The sequence below is a fragment of the Prosopis cineraria genome, unplaced genomic scaffold, assembly GCF_029017545.1.
Source record: "Prosopis cineraria cultivar Desert tree isolate PC_DT_omini unplaced genomic scaffold, ASM2901754v1 PC12, whole genome shotgun sequence".
In the NCBI taxonomy this organism is placed as follows: domain Eukaryota; kingdom Viridiplantae; phylum Streptophyta; class Magnoliopsida; order Fabales; family Fabaceae; genus Prosopis; species Prosopis cineraria.
The window spans coordinates 25,141,720-25,160,806 of record NW_026555343.1 but is presented as its reverse complement, the minus strand read 5'-3'; the positions used below and the strand labels follow the sequence as shown (position 1 = coordinate 25,160,806).

Genomic DNA, 19,087 nt, shown 5'->3' with positions numbered 1-19,087 from the left:
ATCACGTTTCAAAGCTTACACTTTTAGTCTTCATAAATTTTTCAACTTAATTCCATTTGAGTAAATAGACACCTTTAAAACCTTATGGAGTTAGTGATAAAAACATTTCAAAACTTGTGAGATATAGATAATTAAAGATCAAAATAGATTATGAAAAATTATACCTCACTCAAGAATTAAAATACATGTTTTGATTTAAAAATATCTTGAGCCATATTGCATATCCAAATCAATAATTTTAACATAAAGACTTTTAGTTGAATGATATTACACATATCAAGTCCAAAGCTTCTAAAGTGTATTCAAGCTTGTATGAATGTCTTCATTCTTCTCAATCTCTCTTTGGATCACGATTCTCATATTTATGTTTTTCAATCTTGAATATAGTATGTTAATGATAACTTTAATTTTCTTCCTCTTCACCCTCTTATCTTTACTCTAGACAACCTTTAATAATATGATATGAAGAAAATGATCAGTCCATCTATGAGTATAGATATGAAGGTTATGGTACTATGTATATGAAAAACTTCATATCCAATATATCAAAGATAATACTTTGAATACTTTTGAATATAAATCACTTTAAAATAAGGAAAATATGATAGTGTGAAATAACTTTGGTGTATACAAATCATTTTTTTCAAATCACATCTATTATAAAGTAGTATAGGTAAAAACACTTTAAAGCATTTGTTCTGTAATTATAGTTAAATACTATATATATGAAAATTAATAGGCATAAGTATAGTTAACTAATTTATATTTGTCATAATCAAAATTTAAATAAAACACAATATCATAAGCCATTATATATAATAACATGAAATAATAAAAGATTATAACTTTTTAACTAGGCTAAATGGAGCAATGTTTATTGAATCCATATATATTTAGTTTTTGAACACATAAATGATAGCAAAAAAGAAATGCCTAGGCAATGAGAAGGGATGGAACAAGACAAATAGAGAACCATTAAACTTCAAAACAATCAGAGAAGATTAACTTTTCAACCAAGCTCAAAATCTATTAATTAAAAATGGACCAATATCTAAGAATAATAAAAGATTAGAACTTTTCAATCAAAAAGATTTAACTGTTAATTGACCAAAAAAATTATAGAGAAAGACTTAGAAAATTTAAGAGACTTAAAAAATATTATTTTTTTATAAGGTCCTCTTATGTAATTTATTTATTAATATTATTATTTATAAATCATCACACACAATTTATAAGTCAACTTTTAATATATACAAATCTTTTAAGGAGGACTTATTAATTTTGGAGGAAGATTTATAATTAGCATAATATTTCAATTTACAAATTACATATGCATTTCAAAAAAAAACTCGTTGAGCTATTAATATTTAAAAGATAATTTAAAAGATTAGAACTTTTCAATCAAAAAGATTTAACTGTTAATTGACCAAAAAAATTATAGAGAAAGACTTAGAAAATTTAATAGACTTAAAAAATATTATTTTTTTATAAGGTCCTCTTATGTAATTTATTTATTAATATTATTATTTATAAATCATCACACACAATTTATAAGTCAACTTTTAATATATACAAATCTTTTAAGGAGGACTTATTAATTTTGGAGGAAGATTTATAATTAGCATAATATTTCAATTTACAAATTACATATGCATTTCAAAAAAAAACTCGTTGAGCTATTAATATTTAAAAGATAATTTACAAATTTTAAATGAATATTTATAAATAATAATATTTAAATTATTAAATATAAAAATATTTAATATTTTAACAAGATTGTACTAAGATAAATATTTATCAAATTTTATTTTAACAAAATTTTAAGGTGCCTAAGGCTTGTGGAAAAAATGTTTAGGAGGAAATTAACACTTTAACCCTATATTATTAAGTCACTTTAGATGATAATGGGGCTCACACATGATACACATAAGCAGATAACAATAAAATAGATGATTTCTTGATGGAAGAGATTTTTTTGCTCCTCAAAAAAATAATTTAAAAAAATTTGTTCTCTTATCAAAACATGTTTCTTAGTGTTCCTCAAAAAAAAATTTGGGGGCAATGATTTTTGACCCCACTATAAATAAAAGTTTTATTCTATGAAATCGTCAGCAAATAATTATTAACCATACTAAAAAATAAAAATTGAACAGAAGTATAAATTTTGAAAATAGAGATGAGGCGTCTTTAATTTCAATAAAATAGAGGGAAGATCGTGATCAGTTCCTTTATAAATTTATATCATATTTTGTTTTCTTTTTTGAAAATATCCTAAAGCAAAGTGCATTATATCTAAATTGAAGGAGGTAGATAAGCCAGAAATAGGCTTCTAAGCGTACGCGACTCAAATTATTTGGCGGCCATGGAACCAACATCTTGAAGTCCACAAGTTTTGGAAAGAAAATCCTCATGAGTTGATCACATTAGTTTTTTCTTTTTTCCTGTAAGACTTTAAAAGAGGAACATATAAACTATATTTATTAATATTATAATTATAATTAATAATTGTATCTTATGGTGAAAAGGTTATATAATTTATCATTAAACATTTGATTATTTTAATTTTATATTATTTAGATTTAACCCTGCATTTTATTTCTGTGTTTATTCATTCCTTTATAAATTATTCAAAACAAATTTGACGTTGTCGAATTTTGGAGTCCAAAAACAGATTTTTGGTGATGACAGATTTTCTTTTCTATCTCCTTCCACACACATTATTAGACCTAAGTTGGGTAACCTTTTTAAACGTGTTTTTTAAATTTATATGAACTTAAACTTAAGACCTCATGCTTGGTGATTATGATTCTTTTCACTAGAATTTATGCCGGTTGGTATATATATTATATTTTCTTTTAATTTCAAAACACTATTGATCATATTCTTATGTATTATATATATATATATATATTGATTATTGGTATTGAAAATGATGATGTTCCAATCAAGTTCATATAATCTTGAAATTGATTTAATGGGTGCTAGAGAAATATATTCATATATTTAGTTTAGTCGAAAGTTACATAATCTTTTATAGTTTTTCATATAATATATTTTTATATTTTAACTGGTTCTATAAAATTGTATTTTTTTTAAATTTATTCATTAAATAGAATTAACCGCTCCCACCTGACAAAATAAGATTTTTTTTTTTAACTAACATTATTGTTTGTCGGTGAAATAAAATCCTAACTTCGTCTATATATAATAATTTTAGGAAAAATCATTATAAAATTCCCTATAAAGAATCCAACAACCCAAAAGTCCCATCAAATACACAAATAACTACAAAATCTTGAAGAACTTGGCTGTAAATAAGATTTTATGTAAATTGACTAAAATATCCCCCCGCCCCCCTTACTTCTTCGCATTTTCCTCCTCCTTCCAAGGTACCCTTAAAACCTACCTTCCCTTCTTGTTCTCCTTATATACTTCAACGGCTCGTGTATGATCGGCATGTGAGGATAGCCTCTAGCTCCTCAAGGATTCCGTCTATGTGCTCCTCAACTCCCTCATCTCCGTCACGCCCTCCCCTCCTGGAGGCTGCACAGTGAGAGTCCCAGAAAAATGAATCAAAGAGGACATAATCTATACTTAAAATAAATATTTATATTTTTATAAAAAATAATTTTAAATATATATAAAGTTAAATTTATGATATGAGTTAATAAAATTAAATATTAAAAACAACATATAAAACATAACATTATGATAACGTAAAAGACTCGCTTTTTCATACAAACAATTTTTTATATATATATTGTAATAATATTTTTTTAATTTTCATTAAATAAAATCTATATACCTCTTTTGTATGGTAGGGAATTTTGCATATGCAATCTCTCTAGTCTTTTTTATCATTATTTTCCCTCCACTTCTGTAATCTATGATTAAGATTAGGAAAGTGAATGGACAATAATGATAAGAAAATGAAGATATTGCATGTCTGGAAATTTCTTGTAAAAAACATTTGCATAGACAATCTTTTTAAATTATTAATTTTTTATTTTAAAATTATTGTTATTTAAGATTATATATATGTATGCATGTATGGACGTATGTTTTATATAGTTGCAGATGATAAATTATTTAGTAGGATATAATTTTATAAGGGGATAATAATTTTTTTTAAAAAATGAGGGGGCCAACTGAAATTTTTTGGGGTCAATTGTCCCCACCATGCCTAACGTGGGTCCGTCCCTTAGGCGGCATTAGTGACACGCAACTCTTACGTGTCCTCAGCAAATTGAGATTGTCTCAAAAAAATTAATTAATTTAAATTAAATTTTAAATATTAAATTTTAAAAATTTATAATTTAATTTTTTAATTTTGTAACTTTATTGTGATGGATTTATAATTTATCTTTTAAATTTTAACATATTTAAAAAATAAAAAATTTTTTTTATTAAAATTTAAAATATAAGTTACAAATTTATTATAATAAAATTGTAAAATTGAGAAATTAAATTATAAATTTTTAAAATTTGATGTTTAAAACTTAATTTAAATCAATTGATTTTTTAACAAGTCATTCTCCCTAATAAATTTTTTAAATTTTATAATTGTATTATAATGTTTCTTCCTTAGAAGTTATAAATTTTTATTATTTTTGGTACATGTATAAATACCAAGTTTCGTGAAATAAAATTGTTATATTTTTAATCAAAACAGTTTTGTTTAACTTTAATACATGTTTTTATAAAAAATATTTAATTAAAAATTTAATTAATTGAAACCTGCTTTATTAATTTATAATTATAACTTCATAAAATAAAGAAGAATATTTTAAATTATCGTTCATTTGTACTAATAATAACAAAATTGATTACTTTATGTAGGCAAAATTTATTTAAACCACTAGTTTATTTTTAAAAAAATATTTCCAAGTGAAGATACTTCCACGTAGACAAGATCAAGTAATAACGTAAATAAATGGTCCGTGTTCAATTATTTTCCGTTGCTCATTTCCCTCAAGAGGCTTTTCAAGATTTTGGATTTCCACAGGCTAGAAGCAACGAGAACCATGACTTTCGTCGCCGTGGCACCACCGTCTTCCGTCGTGGCACCATATCCTTCATGGATATTGAAACGCAGCAATCCAAGAAGAAGAAGCTTCCTCAATGGCAGAAGAAGTACCTTTAGGAAGCTAAAACTTCCTCCTCGAGCTGCTCTGGTTGAGGCAACGCCTAGCTCCGGCGTGCCGGCGCCAAGAGCTGGATCATCTTCCATCAAGGTCCTTGCACATCCAGTGAACCGAGCCGATGACTTGCAGGCCGAGGCCAGAGCCATGGCGCGTTCGGCCAATTCTTCTGTCTATAGCGCTAAGCTTCTAGCCGAGCAATATGGATCCCAACCGTTGAAGGTATTCTACTAAGGGAAACTTTATTTTGGTCGAAGGCGCTGGTGGATATTCAATTTGGTTCTCTCGAACTATTTCTTACAGTTTAGCTGTTCTATTCTTAAAATGCTTGAGACAGGTCATTTTCTCTACGTACGACCAAAATTTAATCTGAATCAAGTAAGATGTGTCAAATAAGTTTCAAATTATCGTAATGCCAGGTCGAGTGTTCAATTTTGAATGAAATTAGAATACCTTAGGATTTTAATGACCGCGGGACCAAATCGAATGAAGCCACTTGTGGTTACCAAATTGAAAGTTAGGCTATCCGGGAACTGGAGTTTCATGCAAATATCAACTCTTTTTCTCGCTATCATTTGTAGTCAAAATGGTGGAAATTGGGTTAATTCGACCCTTTTTTTGTATTGAATAGGTGGCGGGAAGGACCCTTCAAGTTCTTTCTGCTTTAGGTTCATTTGCGTTCAAGCTATTCCTAGACAAAAGCAATGGAGTTCTTGATCAAAATAAAAGACTTCGTGCAGTTGAGCTGAGGACCATATTCACGCGGCTGGGACCAACTTTTGTGAAATTGGGTCAGGGCTTGTCCACCAGGCCTGACCTCTGCCCCCCTGAGTATCTGGAGGAGCTCGCTGAACTTCAAGTATTGTGTTCTTCCCATTAACTTTGTTTATTCAGAAACAGGCAAAAACATTATTTTGTAAAGGTTGCTTTAATCATTCATTAATTTTGCGTTTGTGAGCATTTTGATAGTTCCAGTGATTAGCATCAATATGCTGCATGATAAGCTCTTCACTTATTCATTGGGACGTATAATTTTCTATGGGACATAAATTCTTTGAAAATCTGTTCACCTATGTAGGGTAGTATAGTGTGCCCTTTATTGTGAATTATGATATAATGCCATAAAGATGAAAAATGGAAATGTAGGATTTTTGGATAATTTTTTGTTCTTTTGGTTTGCTAGGATGGTTTGCCCACGTTTCCTGATGAAGAGGCCTTTTGTTGCATAGAAAGGGAATTAGGACAATCTCTCGAGTCCATTTTCTCTTCAATATCTCCATCTCCCATAGCAGCAGCCAGTTTGGGTCAAGTGTACAAAGCTCGGCTGAAGTACTCTGGGAAACTTGTGGCTGTCAAGGTGCAACGCCCTGGCATTGAAGAAGCTATAGGATTGGACTTCTTTCTGATAAGAGGCGTAGGATTTTTCATAAACAAATATGTTGACCTAATCACCAGTGACGTTGTTGCTCTTATTGATGAATTTGCACGTAGAGTTTTTCAAGAGCTCAACTATGTGCAGGTTAGTTCTTCAATCAGTAAGTAAGTGATTTTATTGCAAGAAAACATGGACATATTGCCAGTTGAGAATAACAATACAAATAACTTTTGTTCTTTTTCTTATCATATTTTTTTGTGAAATTTTAAAAAAGTGATAGAAATACCCAAAATATAGCCCTCGACATACCCATTGCCATGCTTTTCACTGCTTGCTTTATGTGTATTTAAGAAAGCAAGCATCTAATGACCGTATTCTTCTGTCTGAAATTTGAAACATTTTCAAAGTGGCATGTGCTTGATATGTTAACCAATAATGCTAAAGTAAATATAATTTATATGATAATATTTTTTTGGAGTTTAAAGTTAATTTTGACAGGTTCCTGCAGGAGGGACAAAATGCAAGGAGGTTCAGAAAATTGTATGCTGACAAAGAAGATATCTTTGTTCCTGATGTTTTCTGGGACTATACAAGTGCGAAAGTACTGACAATGGAGTGGGTAGATGGAGTCAAACTAAACCAGCAGGAGGCTATAGAGAGGCAAGGCTTAAAGGTCTTAGATCTTGTAAACACAGGCATACAGTGCAGTCTTAGACAGCTACTTGAGTATGGATATTTCCATGCAGATCCTCATCCAGGGAATCTTTTGGCAACACCTGATGGAAAGCTTGCTTTTCTTGATTTTGGCATGATGAGTGAAACTCCAGAAGAAGCAAGGTCTGCCATTATTGGTCATGTTGTTCACTTGGTTAACCGGGATTATGAAGCAATGGCTCGTGATTACTATGCTCTTGATTTTTTGGCTCAAGATGTTGATGTTTCTCCAATTGTACCAGCACTACGTGACTTCTTTGATGATGCGCTTAATTATACTGTGAGCGAGCTTAACTTCAAGACTCTAGTGGATGGTCTTGGAAATGTTTTGTATCAATATCCATTTAATGGTGAGATAATGCTATGCTGTGATTGATTTCTCATTTCTTCCACTATGTTTTTGTATAGCTATTGTTTAGTCATTTCGAAATTGTATCCTTTATTCTTTTTTCTTTCTTCTTTTTTCTTTTTTGGCTGGTAGACATTAGATCCATATAGTAAGACATCTTTCTGGTAATGTTAGCAAGTTTGTAGTTATAATAGAAAGAACTGAAACATAGATTCATCTGTTTTCTTTCATCTTTGATGTTTGAAGAGCTATTGCACTTCCATTGACATGGACTACTCTATTTCTACACTTTTTTCTTTTTCTATAGTCTGACTCTGATGGTTTGTACTTTTTTTGGCAGTCCCTGCATACTATGCTTTAATATTGAGGTCTCTCACTGTTCTTGAAGGCTTGGCGCTTTATGCTGATCCTAATTTCAAGGTGCTTGCAGCATCATACCCATATTTTGCTAAGAGGCTCCTAACAGATCCAAATCCCTATCTTAGAGATGCTCTTATTGAGTTGCTTTTCAAGGATGGGAAGTTCAGGCATGTATTCTGCTACTATCTTAAATATGTCTCCTATTCTATACTTGGGGATATAGCATGCTTAGTATGCACGCGCTTAAATATCCATTAATCTAGTCAACTTCAGGTGGGGTAGACTTGAAAACCTGCTGGATCAGGGCAGAAAGGACAGAGATTTCACTGCTCGAGAGGCTTTACAACCTATCCTAAAGGTATTATTGAGTCCAGAGGGCGAAGAGCTCAGGATTTTGGTTATCAAAGAAGCAGTTCGTGCGACTGAAGCTTTTACCCTCAGCACTATATCTGATTCATACAACACCCTTCCTGATTTTGTGCGAACCCTTATTCCAAATGGCAATGCAAGTGGACCCCTTGTGACATCAAGTGCTGAAATGAAAAGCTTGGTAGAACTTAGAGATCAAGTGCTAAGGGTATGGAGACTTCTCCAATCCTCTGATGATTTTGATCCATCTCTTTTGCTACCTATAGTACAGGTAAGGGTCATCATTTACTGCACCATTGTACTTCTGTAAATTTTATATTCTCATACCCCTCTGCCTTTAATTATTTGTTAGTTATTGTTAAATTGGTATACTTTTTGTTAAACTATGTATAAATGCCATTATATAGTAGATTGAATGTGTATCAGTTTATGACAACGTTGGTGTTGGCTTTTTCTGAATTTTTATATAAAGCATACCTGAAATTGACATAAAGAATCTAATTTATTCTAAATTTCTAAGCCATTGAAATGTTTTGGTTGAATCTAACCAGAAATACTTGAACTGTACAAAATTACACGAGCAGGTACTTCAACAGCCAGAGGCACGCAGAATTGGTGGACGTGTTGTGGGTGGGATCAGCCAACGTCTTGCAGCACGATTTTTGCAGCAAGTTCTTCGAACTCAAGCAACAGTTTCTACATAGACTTTACCTCTCAACAGGTCTGAAGCTGAGACATGAATTATTTATATTTACTAATTTTTGTTTTTTTTGGGGCTTTATATTACTACTTTTCTAGTTAAAAGATAACATGAACTTTTATATATGAAACTAAATAAAGGATTTTTTTTTTCTTTTTTACCCAACTAAGAATGTAACAAAGGAGTTAATGGTAGGAATACAATCAAAAGTTGGAATTCGTGATGATTTACACGATTCATTATATCACACAATCTCTCAAAAGAGGTATTGTTACTAGTGTATGGTGTTAAGGTTTGGATTTCATGTTGATGTATAGTTGACAGCACGTGAGGGTTATGTTCTGGATATGGCTTCAAGATCTTAAGAGGAAAAGTTTAATTATGTTTCATGGCATTTGTGAACTTAATGGATTTGGTCAGAAAGAACTTTACATGTTGCCTGGATCACTTAGGGGATGTTTAAACACATCAATATCTTATCCATGATCTTGCTTAGAAGATATTTTAATGCAGTCTTCTAAAACACTGCAAATTAGAAAAGTATCAAGTCTTTTGTCAAGTTTCTGTTTGTTCTACACCTGTGTTTTCTTGTTCAGATGCAAAATAACAAGAACAGAGGAATAAAGACCTAGATTAACTTGAAAGTGTTAAATGAGTAGGCTTTTGGTCCAAAAAAATAATAATAATAAGTAGACTAGAGCAACAAGCATAAAAATAAAGAATAAACTCCAATTTTAATCCTTGAAATATATGTTATGACATTAAATTAGTTTGTTAAAGAATATTTGCGTCTGTTGACTGGGCAGTTTCTAAATTTCAATTCAATTGAAGTCCTAAATGTACATAATGTTGAATTGCTCAATTATTCTGGATTGTGTGAAAGTTCAAGATTGAAGAAGTTAACTGATGCATATATATATATATATATATATTTTGGGGCTGAATCGATGGAAAAAAATGTTCAAGGGTACCGAATCTTGATGTACTCTGAAAGTCTGAAAAATGTCCTTATACGGATTGACATCTGCATGCTATCAAACTTATCTCTTTATGTCAGTTTTTTATTTTCTTCAGTAAATTTTTAAGAAAAATGAACTGTTTCTTGAAGCATGATTAGCTCTGTTTCCTTTTGATTTTTGATGTATAGGTGGTAACTTGTATGTGTTTAATCCTTTTTTACACAATAGTACAGTGCTGACTGTTTCTGCATCTGACGACTGAATAGTCATTATTCTCATTGAAAGTGTATCATTTATTCCAATGTGGCTTGTTTATGCTATAGTATTTTGATCCTGATCTTATCTGAAATGATCATTTGAATGTTAAAATCATAATTTTATTGTCTGAGTCATAATAAATATTTTCAAAAGTATGCTTAACTTGTAGTTTCATAGTTTTCTGAGGTAATTGTGGAATGGCATGTTCATAGTTTACTATCCTCCAGTTTTTTGATCCCTAATCTTAACTGAGATAATCATGTGAATGTTAAAATCATGAACAATATCGTTGAAATTAAGATGAAATTTGGAAATTTAAATTATTACTTCTTTCGCAACAAATCTAAGGACACCATGCGTCATTCGATATATATGGATGTGTGAACAAATCAACAAATATTTGATAATGAAATTGTTCATTGTTTCAACATTCTTGAGATTATATACGATAAAATTTGGCGAACAATATCAATGATTAAGAGAATATTGCCTGTCTATTGCCTGTCTATTGTCTGTCTATGTTTCTTATAAACGACTTGCTACACTTAATGTTCTTGTTTAAGTACTAAGTTTTATGATACTGAAGGGTTTTTCAGCTTCCATCATTAGAGGTTATTTTCATCATAGTTTGAATTGGCAGTTTAATCAATCATGAACTGCTTATGTTAACATCTGAGATCCTTATCCTTTGTCAGGTGATTCTGGGGATGAAGTACAGAAACAAGACTTTCAGTTTACACAAGAAGCTAAACGAAAATGATATAGTTAGTTGATTATTGCCAAAGAATTGTTTGATTTTCTTGGTTTTTTACACCTTGATTTGGTCCACAAAGCTGTATATATTGCTCATATTTGTTGATGCTACTGTAGTAGTGATGACTAATCAGGAGGAGCATCAAGATGTCATTATATAATATATAGTGAAATAGCAATTGTAAAGGCTTCTCATTCCTTGCCTCATTCTGTATTCTTGTCATTATGCACTTACAAATTAGCTGAACTTTCTTGTCTCCAATGTTTTAAGATCCATACCAACTCAGGAAGGTCAGACCGCCACTTGCAACATCCCATATATTTTAACTCTTTTAAACAAGTACTCATAAGGATCATTGCTAACCCTTGATGATCATCAAATACTAAAGAGCAAAAGCTGAAAATGCTAATTTGATTTTTAAACATGCATTTTTCAGAATATTTCATCAACTTACAAAATTCATAACCAATTCTATAAAAATTATAATGAGGTGATTTAAGTGTCTAAATCAATCTTAGAGAGTCCTCTTCAAGGGAAAAATAATTCTTGACTTCAAACATTAATCAAATATTTATTGAGGAATTTTCATTAATCACGGTATCAGTTACCACCATAATTTTTTTTTCCAGACTTTTTGATCTTGTAAAGATCATATCTCTTACTATACAATTCTAAATTCATTTGATGCTTGAAATGTCCTCTATATATGACCAAAACTAAGACAATAATCAGCATATAGCTACTACAACACTTTTACTAATCTTGTTACCTTGGATAAATACTACAACACACCATACATAAAAATGTTCACATACTGAGTCTATTCATGGTTGTAATTGAACTATAAACATATTTATAACCTATTTTCATAGTTACAACTCAAAATTAAATCATGGAAATACAAACACATACATTACAACTCCAAAATATACCAAAACATAATTAGGAAGTAAGGTAAAAAAGATAAAGTCTTCACTGCTCTCTCTTCTTGCCTTGGTTCTTGGATGAACCTACACTGATTATTTGTGACACAGAGAAGAGTGAGATTTTTAAATATCTCAAAAGCGTTACTCTACTTCAAGCTTTAAGCAATAATGGTTCACTCAAAATCAATAAACTTAGACTATGAATTTGTAAAAAGTCATCAAGTATGGACATACATGGGGCCAAATTATCATACAAGCAAATTAACATCTCATTAAATCTTTTTTTTGGCAATTCATGGTATTAAATTTTATAACATTAAGTTAACCAAACAATGTTATCACAAGAATTAAAGAAATGTTATCTTGGATCAAAATATTTTCTTATCCAAACTTCTCTTCGAAACGAACTTCTTTGGGCTTGCCACAAATATCAGCCTAAAAGAATTATCCAATTATCATTATATTATTTCCAAAATTCAAAACAAATTTAGAATTTCATACATACAAAATAAATACTTTGAGAGGAGTTGTGTTGTCTTGCATTAAGAAGCACCGATATTGGTATGAGTATTGGGTACGATACGATACCATATGATATGATATGTGGACACAGCAATTTTTAAAAATTTTAGGATACTGGTACGGCTATATATATAATTAAATATTAAATATCTAGATGTCCAAAAGTACAATTTCAAGATGTCTAATGCCATCACAAAATACAATATAATAAGCAGTTAAGCACTTAAGCATTAACAAATGGCAAAAGATAATAATCAACTTAAATTAATTCCAATCTTCTCTATTTTCATTGACACCACTGCTTTCTCCTATAAGTTATCTCTCCAAAATTGGCTCATCTAGAGATAAACTTGCAACTTCAAAACTTTTAGCATCATCTATTTCCTAACAATCTCCGCCATTATCCCACAATGTACTTTCTCCAGTAGAATACTTGTCACTCTTTCTTGAAAGAAGATGAAGATTTGAATGAACAAAAACTAAATTTTCTGCTCTTTTTGGAAGCATCTTGTTTCTCTTTAGTGAATGAACAAAAGAATAAGTGCTCCAATTTCTTTCACAACAAGATGGTGAGCATGGTTGATTGAGAAGTCTCAATGTAATCCCTTGAAGTTTAGGAGCATCAGCACCATGATTGCTCTACCAAACTTTAGGTTCTAGTGTCCATCTATCTTGTAAGGAATCAACAAAAGGGTACTCATCTAAACATCCAAAAAACTTTGGAAACTCATTCTAATCAATTTCCTCTCTTCTTCATTTGAAAACATCCTTCTAAGGCACTCTTTCCTCTCGGTTGATATTTTAGCATCTCTATGTGAAGAGACTCTATTTGGTACACCTTCGAGCCATTGTGTTGTATAATACCTACAATAATATAATAACATCAATTGGAGTTGTGATGTAAAAATGATAAAGAAAAGAATTTCATGAACAGAAATAAGAATAACACACCTAGGATTCAATGAGTGGGCAAGACAATATAGTGGAGTGACACTCTTTGTCTAATAATCAATGATGATATTGTAAACAACTTCATTAAATGAAGAGTACTCAAAAAGTGATTTTATTTTATGCTTAAAAATTGATTCCTTGACTTGTTCTATCATTGAATCCCATATCTTATAAATCAAATGAAGTGTGGGTCTATTTATGTCAGCAAACCTTAGCATATCATAAATTGGTTTAGTGAAAGAGAGAATATAATCAACCTTCTCCCACCAAAGATCATTAAGAGTTATGTCTTCAATCGTAGCAGCCTTTCCAACATCATCATCTTTATAAGCACTCTACTGTTCACTAATAACTAGTGTACAAAAAGAAGTTTGAAAAGTTTAAATCTCTTCAACATCACAGTTATTGAGCTAAATCTTGTTTCAACTATAGTGTAACATCTTGAATTTCAATATAAGGAACTAGAATCATGGGTAAATTAGTAATTAGTGGATTGATTGTGGTTTAGATGTTGAGTTGATATTTTGTGTTGGTTGACTATTATATTAGTAGGATTAAATGGTAAAATGATAATCTGGGGCATAACACGCGAGTATAAGTGAGATTGAATTCATTGTGCCATGTGATGCGACAGAAGCTGCATGCTCCATAGTGCATGACACAAAATTTTTACTTAAGGGTTAAGTCAAATCATGAAAACACAAGGAGAAGGAAGGAAAAAATGCATATGAGAGGTGATAAGGGTTTTGTTCTGTTAAGGCATCAGTTATCCAGTGATTAGGAGTTAGCTTCGGCTAGTGACTTGTTAGGTAAGTATTGTATAGCCACAACTTTATTCCTACCCTATTTTTATTGAATTTGATCGGTTGAAGAATCGAATCGAGAAGTTTTAAGGTGTTAAAATCTAAAAGAAAGGTTTAAAAAGAGATATTGAATACAAAACTAATGTTTTGTGACTAGTTTGGAGTTATATGGTTAAGTTTTGAGAATTTAGACTCAAATAACACAAATAATTAGGTTGAAATGGTGAAATTTAATGAAGAAATGTGTTAGGAGGTTGTTATGTTCATTTGAATAACCTATAGGGCCAATGACTATAGATAGTGGAATTATGAATTCAGAAGGTGTTAATTGAACTGTTTGGTATGTTAAGGGATTCCATTTAGCCAAAACCATGCTTATGTTAAGTTTTGAGAATTGACCTGAGGATATTATGTTGTGTAGATTGAGCATTTGAGAAGTTGCTCATGAGAATCTGCACCTTGGAAGTCTTTTGTGATTGGTAAACCTTAGTAGTAAGGTTTAAAGGTAACTGGATTAACTTTTTTACTTGTTCATTGGTGAATTTGTTTACAAGTATCTTGTATAAACATGTGCATTGTGTTTTGTGAACTAATAGAGTAGCAGCATTGTGAAAGAATATGCATGTGGGTGTATGAGTAATGTGTGAAATGAACTTAAAAGGACATACACATAGACATGTGCATTGCATCTGTGAGTATACCCTAAACTATAGTAGGTGGACGTAGTTCTACTCTGAGTAAGTCTAGGAAGTCTTGATGATCCTGAGCATAGAGCTTAACTCTGCCTCGACAAACCTAGGGTATAGAATGATCTATGAGTATACTATAGGCTAGGGTAGGGGGTCATGGTCATACTCTTTGTAACACTGGGAAGTCCTGATGATTCTGAGCATAGAGCTTCACTCCACCACGATAGGCCTAGGAGACCACCCATACATGAAGAAGATACCTTCTTTGAATAGTAGTATGGTGGGCTCTATTCTATGTAATTGGAAGTCCTAATTCGAGTATAAAGATTGCTCCACTAGGTGGAACCAAGAATGCATGAGCATGAGCATAATGAGATTGACAAGAATGAATTTTTGTATATTCATATGATATTATTTTTATTGAAACACATGCTACTTTATCTCTTGTTTATGATTTTTCTTACTAACCAATAATTAGGGTTATATTTAAGTTACTGGAATATATATCTCACTTCGTTACCTTTGCACATAAGTGAAAAGAGCACGAGAAGATTAGAAAGGAAGTAAGGAAAGAGTAGCATCAATTAACAATGGTATGACTGCTATTTGTATAAATAAATGTATAATAAGATGTTATAACTGAGTTGCCAACTAGGATGCACATGTGTATATGGAAAGAATATGTATATGTATATGAACTGTGAATGAAAACTTGCTTGTACATATACATGATGTTGCATCTCGCCGAGGGTGCCCTAGTGATGAGTACGTAAGTAGGCCTAGATGTGAATCAAGCAAGTGTATATCTTTTTGGAACTTGTTCCACTTATATATAAATGTATGTGTGTGTGAAATTGATGTTATGATTTATATATATGTGAGAACTTGACACAAATGGTGAGGCTGAGCCCCATTTGGAAGACTTGAGTATATTCTAATTCCCAATCATATGGTAAGGTGGAGCCCTATATGCAAGAGTTGGATGATTGAAAATGAAACAAGTCTATGTGTATATAAGTGTTTATATGTTGTGCCTCATATAAGTCCACAAGTACGTAATATGGCATTGAGAGGTCAAAATAAGTAAATGATGTGATATATGTGATTAGAAGTGTCAATTAGGTATAGGTGGTCCTTTTAGATTTGGTTCAATGCCTAAAGTGATCTAATGAAACAATGAATGTGAATTGAGCGTTAAGGGTGCAAATTTTAAAAGAAAAAGTGACTTTTTACACCTAAGTGTCTAATTTTAAATTGGACCACCGAATTGAGTCCAAACTTGTCTCATTAGATAGATTAAGTTTCGTGTGAGTGCTTGAATCACTCCAATCAATCCAAACTTATCTCATTAGATAGATAAAGCTTCTGAGTTGTCGTATGACAACAAATTTTGCTATCATATGTACTGCGGCACATTGTGTGCCATGCCACGACGTATGACATAGAGAAGAATAGAGTCATGGCTTTGTACCACATGCTGTAATGCATAATGGTGTGAGCCACGGTGCACGACACTTTTCAAGGTAAAAATGTCGTGTTTTATTAAGTCTTATGATTGTATTTGCATTTCCGTTAGTCCTTTTATTTGAACATATGTTTTAAAAAGTTGGGATCCTGCATTTTGAAAAAAAATTAAGGGCTATTACTTTGATATGTTATTGTGATTGTATTGTTATATATGTAATTATGAATGATAAAGTCCGAAATGAGTAGGGACTTTACATATGGCAAGCAACTTTAATGGCACAAATAATTAAACATGGCCAATCTCATAGAATGATTCATGATAAATGTTCTGATGAAGACTATATCCTCCATCACCTCAGTGATGCAATGACATTCTCTATAAACAATTTCATTTGGCTTTATATATTTTTTTACTGCACATATATTTTTTAAGGCAAGATTAAGTGAATGCACAACACATGGTGTCCAAAAAATGTAAGAATACTCATCTTCTACTATCTTACCTGTAAATTTCAAACAAGTGCATTATCAATAATTATTTGGATAACCATATGAGGCCATACTTTTTCAACTACTTTTTTCATCAAGTCAGCCATATAAAATCTATATTTATACTCACTAATTGTATTAGTTTCCTTAAAAAAAAAAGGGACTTCCATTAGTTATAGCCATAAAATTAATCAATGGCCTTCTTTATACATTTGTTCAACCATTTGTAGCTATAGTTACCCTTTTATGATTCCAAGTCCCTTTGACTGATTCAAGCAACCTTTCAATATTAGCCCTTTCCTTTTACAATAAGGTAGATCTTAGTGCATTATAACTAGGAGGTTTAAAACTAAGAATTACATTGTTAGCAAAATGTTAAAATGCACTAATAAAATATAGGTTACGTGCCAAATTGAAAGACTAGCCAGCTAAATAGAACATTTAAGCAATTTTAGTGGTTAAATTCTCTCTAGTTCCTTGTTGGAAAGATCTTTCTATTATGTTTGTTGCCCTCCTTTTTCCTTAATTATGTTCACTTTGAATAGGAGTAGCACCTTTTTAACATAAAGGGGACCAAGCTCTCAATTGGAGTTAGCAATGGCACTTGTCTTCATTTTATTCTATTCTCAATCTCCTCTTAAGCTTTTTGCATTTCACCTAAACAACTATTATCAACTTTCAGGCATGTAGCAATACCCTTTTCAGAGATTCTCAACAAATGAAATTTAACTTTAGAATAAGAGTCATTATGTTAGTTATTACAATAGTTACACTTCCAAGTTCTATTCCCACCTTCCCCTTCATTTTCTTGAGATACTAAAGTCACATAAGCCCACAAGGGAGTACTCTCTTTTTATCTTTCATTACTAGATTTAAACCAAGAATTCACATTTCCTGAACTACTACTGGGTTTAGAATTAGAAGCCATTGCGGATTTAATTTATATTGAAAAATTGTAAATAATTTCCTGCAATTTTAACATGAAGAGAGCTAATAAAAATTTAAAACAAATCAATGTTTAACTCAGCAAAATAATCCATTCAAATAAATAAAAGTAAAGGAAAAATGACAATTAAGGACCCCCTAAGGATATTAATTCCAATTGGGGACCATAAAATATAGAAATCTCATTTAAGGACCATGGTCCTTAATTAGGATAAAAAATCTAAATTTACAAAATTGCCCCTTCACTAAGCACTAAAAGGTAATAGGAAAATAGCTAATCTCATGTCCTTTGTTTTCTTGTTTTTGGGCGTAAAAAATTTTGATCTGATGTGCTCTTGTGTGTGAAAAATGTAGGGCAAAATTAGTAGAGTGGATCATCATCTTCTCCTCTCTTGTAATATATTATTACATGGATTGCTTTGTTACATTTTTTGCTCTGTCATACACGCAGGAGAAATATGAAATTTCCTCATCTCTATTTTTTACATGTCCTCTGTCATGCACGCACGCAAAGAATGTTTAAGTTTTTGTTAATGCTATCTTACACCATTTCTCTTTCTTTTATACCTAGGGAAAAAGTAATTTTCTTGATGATTAATAGATTATATATATAGACACACACAATAAATAATTTTTGAGAACGATATTGTTAAACAAGTTGAGTGAAAAACAAGAAAGATGTAACATGGATGCTAAATTTTTCTGATCCGTGATGAAAAGTGTGTTAATATTGAAAAATACAATATGGATGCTGAATTGTTGTAGTCATAGTTAGGACTATAGGAAGGATAGTTATGAAGCAATAAATTTGTATATTTCTTCTAGTTTTTCCAAGTTTATTTTCCATATGGCAAGTACTTTAGCAAAAGAAGTATTTTTTTATTTTCACGTTGAAGGACATTTTGTAAAAGATTCATAAGGGAAGATGACCTATAAAGGTGGGAGATTAATTTTTAAATTGATTAGAGAAGGCATAAATTATGAAAAACTATTAAAGATGGTGTCATCAATAACAGGAGTTGAAAATAGTGCAGTTGACTTGAAATTTACAGTGAAGTTTAGTAAAAACACATACATATATTTGTTAGACGATAAGGAAGTATAACATTTGATAAAGTATAATGATAAGTCAGTACAAGTGCATGTTGAGAGAAATGATAATGAAATATATGGAGTAATGGATTATTCGATAGAGTAAGTCATTGTTCTTAGTTATTTGCGTTTTTAATTAGTTTAAGCACCATTTATATTGACCTGTGAGTAATTCTAAATGTAGGGTAGAGGATTTCTTACCATGGTTACTATCAAGATCTCCT

At 31.0% G+C, this 19,087-nt stretch overlaps 1 protein-coding gene across 2 annotated transcripts; it reads left to right on the top strand.

The window, feature by feature from the left end:
• The first annotated feature begins 4,970 nt into the window (after positions 1-4,970).
• LOC129288467 (protein ACTIVITY OF BC1 COMPLEX KINASE 3, chloroplastic-like) lies at positions 4,971-11,185 on the top strand. 2 transcript variants are annotated; one of them, XM_054925058.1, is made up of 8 exons: positions 4,971-5,363; positions 5,773-6,000; positions 6,325-6,660; positions 7,025-7,580; positions 7,920-8,106; positions 8,213-8,579; positions 8,893-9,029; positions 10,921-11,185. In XM_054925058.1, the coding sequence occupies exons 1-7, from the start codon at positions 5,025-5,027 to the stop codon at positions 9,010-9,012; spliced, it is 2,133 nt and encodes a 710-aa protein (XP_054781033.1). In that variant the 5' UTR covers positions 4,971-5,024; the 3' UTR covers positions 9,013-9,029; positions 10,921-11,185. The 2 variants fall into 2 exon arrangements, with proteins under 2 accessions (XP_054781033.1, XP_054781032.1); XM_054925057.1 differs by having other exon boundaries at positions 6,325-6,680; positions 7,015-7,580.
• The last annotated feature ends 7,902 nt before the right edge of the window (positions 11,186-19,087 follow it).

Bases quoted from the DNA above. Each gene is read 5' to 3' on its own strand.
- LOC129288467 (XM_054925057.1), top strand. From the start codon at position 5,025: ATGACTTTCGTCGCCGTGGCACCACCGTCTTCCGTCGTGGCACCATAT. The intron at 5,364-5,772 runs GTATTCTACTAA...TGTATTGAATAG, and splicing joins ATGGATCCCAACCGTTGAAG to GTGGCGGGAAGGACCCTTCA. The intron at 6,681-7,014 runs GTAAGTGATTTT...TAATTTTGACAG, and splicing joins GTTAGTTCTTCAATCAGTAA to GTTCCTGCAGGAGGGACAAA.